Genomic DNA, 6,857 nt, shown 5'->3' on the forward strand with positions numbered 1-6,857 from the left:
CTAATTGCAACTCCCGCATTTGACTTGTTCACGCTGTTTTGCATTTATCTCCCAAGAAGCTTTGCATCTTCTTTTTTTTGGTCTGCCCACTCTTAGTCGTCCTTGTGGAGGATATAGTGCCATTGATTTGATATTTTCGGGTACTTTCCACGCGTCTTCGTGACCAACAAGGAACACTGTCTCTTCATATGCATGCATCATTGCTTCCTTAAGCTTTGTGAAATATGGTGAACAGTAATCATATGGATCATGATTAGCCTTTTGTAAAACAGCAATTGCATGAGCACAACGAAGTTGTTCCAGCTGAAATCTATTGCATGTGCAGGTTCTCGAACCAATATCAACTATAGCTTTTCTATCACCATTGTGAACTTCAAACAAAACATCATTTGTCAGATGCACCTGTAAAACATATGAATAGATAAGTCAGTGCCTCTCAATAATCATTATATTTAGAAAATCTAAAATTTAAAGTCTTACCGTCAAATTAATGGAGTATAGGTAATTATCTTTCAACATATCTTCGAACTTATTGGTCAGTCTTGTCAATGCTGCATTTGCTATATTTCTATTGCTCCAACTCCATTTTTGGATCAAAGCACGCAAACTCTATAGAATAGTACAAATTGGGAGTTCTGGAATTGCTATGATTACAGAATTTAAAGATTCAGCAACGTTGGATGTTAAGTTTGAGTTGCTGCCCCAATAATGTACCTCTATGAGCTGATTTTAGAAAGGTACCATCAAACAATGTAGTTCATAATGTAACTTCAATGCACTGCAATGTAGTTCATAATGTTGATAATGGCCAATAGCCAATTGCAACTGCAATCAACCAAATTCAACAATATAGAGCAAACAATGTAGTTCATAATGGTCTCTGTGTGCATAAAGAATTATAATGTTGATTAAACAATGTAGCAACACTCTATGCAACTTCAATGAGTGCCCTTGCGGGGTCACCTAAACAAAACCAACTAAATCCTAAATCAGCAACTAAATCAACTTCGGAAACAACTGAATTAACATGTTAGTTGGGATGCAATATAACTTAATCACAAAAACCACTATTGAATCAACATGAATTGCAACTCAAAAGTACCAAGCTTAACAGCAACCACTAATCAAAATTAAAACACAAGTAAAAAATGACTCTCATGTTATTTTGGTTGCGAAATTCATAATCTCATAAATCATGGTTAGTCAGCTAAAAATAAACCTCAATTGCAACTGAAATCAACCGATTTGCAACTTGCAACTAAATACAACAATGGAGAATAAACTTTAATAACAACAATATACAACAATGATGAATTTAGTCAGAATAAACTTTAATTGCAACTTAGAGTAACATTCAAATATACATATGTGAAACACAAACTTACGAAATCAACAACATCTACAAAACTATTGTAATCTCAAAGCTGAAAATCATACTGAAATCTGGAATCGTAAGCAACACAAAACGCAACTATTAGATGCTAGTTCGAGCGAATTAGCTCAAATATACAAAAGCGAATCAACTCAAATCTACAAAATTGAATTAGCTGAATGCAACTAGAATTGAAACTCTAAAACCGAGATTATACCTTGTTCAAGCGATTAGATGCTAGTTGATGATGACGGAGTGCGGAGGTGAGGAAGAAACGCGGCTGAGAGTGCGAAGGTGAGGAAGAAACGCAGCTGAGATCGGAGCGAGAATGCAGCGGAAATGGGCTTCTTATTGGGCTCAAACACTCAAAACAGAAATAATGTATTTTTGAAAATGGAGAGAGAATGAAAGTACTTTTGAAAATTAAACTTGTTTTGACATTATTTGTGTAATATATATAAAAAACATATATATGTATAAAAAAAAGTCTTTTTTTTACAAATACAAAGCTATGATTTTGTGATCAAATACAACTACATGCAAACAAAAATCGATATCCAACACAATCGAGAAAACTTTACTTACTTAAAAAGAATTTGTTATGGGTTGTAATTTCATTTTTTTGAAAAAAATATCCAAAAACAATTTTCAAAGTCACTAATGCTATAATTCATCACTCCCTCGGACTTGGAGTGGGTTCCTACAAATTTGGGCGATTTATTAAATTAATATTTGTTAAATCAGAGAAAACGACCCATAAGGCCATAAGTTAAAATCGAGAAAATATATAGAATAAAAAGATGCAAGACAAATATCTGAAAATTATACTAATACAAGGGTTGGACGATTATAAAAAGGCTTTGATATAAAATTTAAGAATTAATAGGTTAAGACATCACTAATAAGTTAAGACATCACTGAATCAAAATTTGTGATTGGGTTATTGACACTACAAGAAAAACCGGGTATTTTTGACCGGTTATTTTTGACCGCCTTATTTTTGACCGAACGCAGTCACATTTAAGGTCAAACTCGCATGTCACCAAGTCAAGGTTAAAATTGACCGATTAATTTTGACTGCTCACAATTTTGACTGAAAACGGTCAAAATTAGTTTTTGGTCAAATTTATCCGGTCAATTTTAAATGGCGGGCCCCGCAAAGAAAGGAGGGAAATTTCCCGCCAAAGCATGTTTCGATGACGTCATTAAATTTGACCGATCGCGGTCAAATTTGTGTGCGGTCAAAATTATTTTTTAGGCGGGAATTTTCCCGCACAAAATTTCAAAAAAAGTTAAATATATATTTGACTGGAGTCGGTCAACAATATAAATTTGACCGGGTTCGGTCAATTTTACCCTTCCCATATTTGTTTCCCTTTTCTCATTTCCCCTTTTTTTCTCGTCTATTTACCCTTTTTCACCATTTCTTTTCTATTTTTCTCATCAAATCGTTGAGATCATCAAGTAAGTATCACATTCTAGTTTTATTCTATTTTTTTTCTTTGAAAATATAAATTCAATACCTAATTATGATAATTATATTGGTTAAATTGTGTTTCCTAAATTTGTGAAATTAGTGTAGAGTATTGTTTGTGAAATTGGTATAAATGTTTGATGTTACTCATGTATGATGAAGTTAGTATAGATTTGTGTATTAGTATAAATTTTAGGTATGAGTTGATTAGAATTTTGTGATTTTATTTTATTTGCATTTATATTGAATTTTGTATATATTTTGTAGACGAACATTAACTTAAATCCATGAGATAATAGCAAACAAACAGATATTGTGGAAGTCTATATTTTTCTTTATACAAAGTAAATCATATAAAAATTAAAAACAACAAACATGTGCGGACAAAACAAATATTATAAAAGAATAACCAACAAACAAATATCACTAAAAGTTTCGGCATTGCCATTTTCATCCATCAATATCATTTCAAGACTATATTCTTCTCCCTTGTTTGGATTTGTCGACTCTCACATCCGACGAACTCTTACTCTCATAAGTCAATAATCTATGTCGATATTCAAAGTATCTAGTATAGTATAACTCATTTACAGGGATTAATTTGAGAAAAGACCGACTTATCAAAAATATTTTCTGTTTTTGATATACATTTTTAACAAAAATATGGTCAACTTCTTGGAAGAGAAGTAAGCCATTTTTGATAACAAAATAATCGAAAAGAAGTTTCAAATTCTGATTTAATATTTATTAAAGTAGGTAGTTTTTAAATATATTACAAAAGGTAGTTTTGAAACTTTCTTCCAATATATCTGAAATTAAAAAAGTAATTTTTATTTTTGATATTTTTAAAATTAAAATCATAATTTAATTTTTATAATACCTACTTTTAGGTCATTTAGGTATAGTTTCTCTTGGTTTTCATTTATGTTTTTATTTTGATGTTATTGTCTATATATATTATTATATTTTGCTCACATAAAAACTTAACAAAAATGATAATATAATAATTGACAAATTAAAGTAATATTTTTTTGTCACATAATTAAAGTAGTATTTAATTTAGTTAGAAGTAAATATTTCTCACACGTATATTATTTATAATTTAAATTAGAAAAACTAAAACTAAATAAATAAATTAATATTTTTAAAGACAGCGGGATTAGATTAGACAGGCGAATGTTAAGAGGATAGAACTCCCCAAATTGAAATTTCCTATCTACAGACATTCCAGATAAACTCGCGATCTCTCACCTCTCCTCGCAGTAGCGACCCCCATTTCCACATCTTTCGAGGCTTAAGTGAAGAATTTGCGAGTTATGTATGTTTTTTCACCTTCCTGCTTTTGGAATTTTAATTTGAAAAAGCAAAATTTTCATCTAAACAAGAGCTTCATTTCTGACGCAATTTTAAGAAATGTTTCCGATTATATTAATACACTCATATTTATACATTAGATAGGAATCCAGAACGTTGGCTGACCACTTCAGACTAGTACGATCGGTATGCTTCCTTAGGGATTACTCAAGGTTACATCTATATGTATTAAAGAACTTAATGCGAAAGTGAACCACGACAAAAGCTCTGTCTGTGGCTATTTGAAATTAATATAAATTATTGTTAATCTATTAAAATTAAACATTGCAGGCACTTAATTTGCAAGCTGGTTTGGATATTTTATTTCCCTTCTAACTTGAGTCATAATGGTCACATTATAAAATGGTAGGTCTGTGAGGATATACTGGAGTTCCTTTACTTCATAGAATGAAGATGAAATCAATCATTAACAAAGAAGGGCCAAATAGGCATGCCTTGAAGAGAGGAACTCCTATAATGGGTGGACTGTTATTTGTACCAATTGGCGTGATCGTTGCAGAAGTCATAGTTGGTTTCTCTTCTATTGAAGTATCTGCTGTGGCTGTCGCAACTCTATCATTTGCGGCAATTGGGCTACTTGATGACTCGTTAAGTCTTATCAACAAGCATAATGGTGGTTTATCTTCCTGGACAAGAATTGTCTTGGAGGTAAGTGCTATTTCTTGTTTGTAATTAAGTTTTGTTATTCCCAGAAGTATTATTACAAAGCATTAAAAGTTCTTAACGTGTGCAATCCGACTGATTCATAACCATCATAAAATTAGTACATTGGTAAAATTTTGGACATTGCCGAGTTCTATAGTGGATCTGTTTGATAGGATTTTTGTAGAGGGGAAACAAACTAACCTATCTAGGGAGAGTTGCTGGACTGGCTTGATGAGAGCCTGACACTTGGCTCTTCTTCCAGCAATAAAAGAAAAACTGAGAAAGAAATGTGAATGTCTGATACTTGCAAGGATTTGGATATAAAAAGGAAAAGTTGTTAGCGATTATGTATTGGATCTCATATTATAATTTCAAGGTATTGCCTTCTAAATTACATTATATTTATGGTATGCATGATATCCTGTTACTGTTTTGCATTATTCTCAATTAAGTGTTCAATTTAGTGACAGGTTGTCTAGACATACCTGTCAAGGCTTAAGTGAAGAACTCGAGAGTTATGAAGTCTGACCATGTCCAGACCTGCATTAGGTGAGAGACATAATATTTACGAGTAAGAAGTTCTATTTTATGTAGCCCTCTATGATTTATATTTGAGTGATTTGAATGCCAAATCCTGTTTTTTTAGAATACTACTCTAGTGGTCTTTGCTGTTTGAAGAAATTTGCACAGAATTAGCATTTATGTATCTATATCCATTTGTCTGGTACCACAAAAATTTGAGGTTAAGTATTGCTTATTGGATTCTTCTACGTGCTGTCTACATGCTGCACACCTGCAAATCTATTATTTTCTTTTCTGCATTCTTATTTTTCCATAATTTATTCAATTGCAGGGTGCTAGTATTGAAAAAGCTCCAATGGATCGCGACTTCTCAGGAAATCATGATGATGAAGACGTAGATGAAGAAGCAGATCAATTTCCCTTGTAATTGATGCAAGGTTTCTAACTGCTGTCCAGACCTGCATTAGGTGAGAGACATAATATTTACGAGTAAGAAGTTCTATTTTATGTAGCCCTCTATGATTTATATTTGAGTGATTTGAATGCCAAATCCTGCTTTTTTAGAATACTACTCTAGTGGTCTTTGCTGTTTGAAGAAATTTGCACAGAATTAGCATTTATGTATCTATATCCATTTGTCTGGTACCACAAAAATTTGAGGTTAAGTATTGCTTATTGGATTCTTCTACGTGCTGTCTACATGCTGCACACCTGCAAATCTATAATTTTCTTTTCTGCATTCTTATTTTTCCATAATTTATTCAATTGCAGGGTGCTAGTATTGAAAAAGCTCCAATGGATCGCGACTTCTCAAGAAATCATGATGATGAAGACGTAGCTGAAGAAGCAGATCAATTTCCCTTGTAATTGATGCAAGGTTTCTAACTGCTGTAGTAATTGATTTTGCAGCGTAAAACTTATCCTATCAGTTATGAATGGTACCAGTTGTGAATGGTGTATGATGAAGTTTGTTTACAGTGTCTTTCGAATTTGAGTTTACATTAAATTGCAAAGTTCAGTATAGTTAGTTTGGGTTGTTGTGATTGGATTGGGTTATTTTGATTTGGTTATAGGTGGGATAGTAGTATATAAGCTAGGTCATGGCGTTTTTTTTTGGTAATATTATTGATAAATTTGGCTGTTTTCGGTCAAATTTATAAATTTGACCACCCAACATCAGTCAAATTTATAAATTTGACTACAACTTTCTAGTCAAAAATATAAAATTGACCAACTTAAATAAGTGGTCAAATTTATAAATATGACCGGATATAAGTGGTCAAAAAAATAAATTTGACCGAGTTGGTCAAATTAATTTAAAAATAGGCGGGAAATTTGAATTTTCGTGAAAATTCGAAGTTCGAAAACACTAGTCAAAATTGACCGCAAACGGTCGAAATTGGCGGTCAATTTTAAACGGTCAAAACTAATCGGTCAATTTTATCCGGTCAAAATTAACTATTTTTGACC

At 32.1% G+C, this 6,857-nt stretch overlaps 1 protein-coding gene across 1 annotated transcript; it reads right to left on the minus strand.

The window, feature by feature from the left end:
* Positions 1 to 4,130, minus strand: LOC108212713 (uncharacterized). Its single transcript, XM_064090129.1, has 3 exons — positions 4,098 to 4,130; positions 742 to 825; positions 1 to 402 (listed from the first exon to the last, which is right to left on the minus strand). Exons 1-3 carry the CDS (start codon positions 4,128 to 4,130, stop codon positions 1 to 3), a joined length of 519 nt encoding a protein of 172 aa, XP_063946199.1.
* Between the last annotated feature and the right edge of the window lie 2,727 nt (positions 4,131 to 6,857).

The sequence above is a fragment of the Daucus carota genome, chromosome 3, assembly GCF_001625215.2.
Source record: "Daucus carota subsp. sativus chromosome 3, DH1 v3.0, whole genome shotgun sequence".
Classification (NCBI taxonomy): domain Eukaryota; kingdom Viridiplantae; phylum Streptophyta; class Magnoliopsida; order Apiales; family Apiaceae; genus Daucus; species Daucus carota.

Excerpts from the sequence above, each read along its gene's own strand:
- LOC108212713 (XM_064090129.1), bottom strand. The coding sequence starts at position 4,130 with ATGTGGAAATGGGGGTCGCTACTGCGAGGAGAG. Across the intron at positions 826-4,097 it reads GGTCGCTACTGCGAGGAGAG|TTGCAATTGGCTATTGGCCA; the intron begins GTGAGAGATCGC and ends GGTTGATTGCAG. Across the intron at positions 403-741 it reads ATGAACTACATTGTTTGATG|GTGCATCTGACAAATGATGT; the intron begins GTACCTTTCTAA and ends TATGTTTTACAG.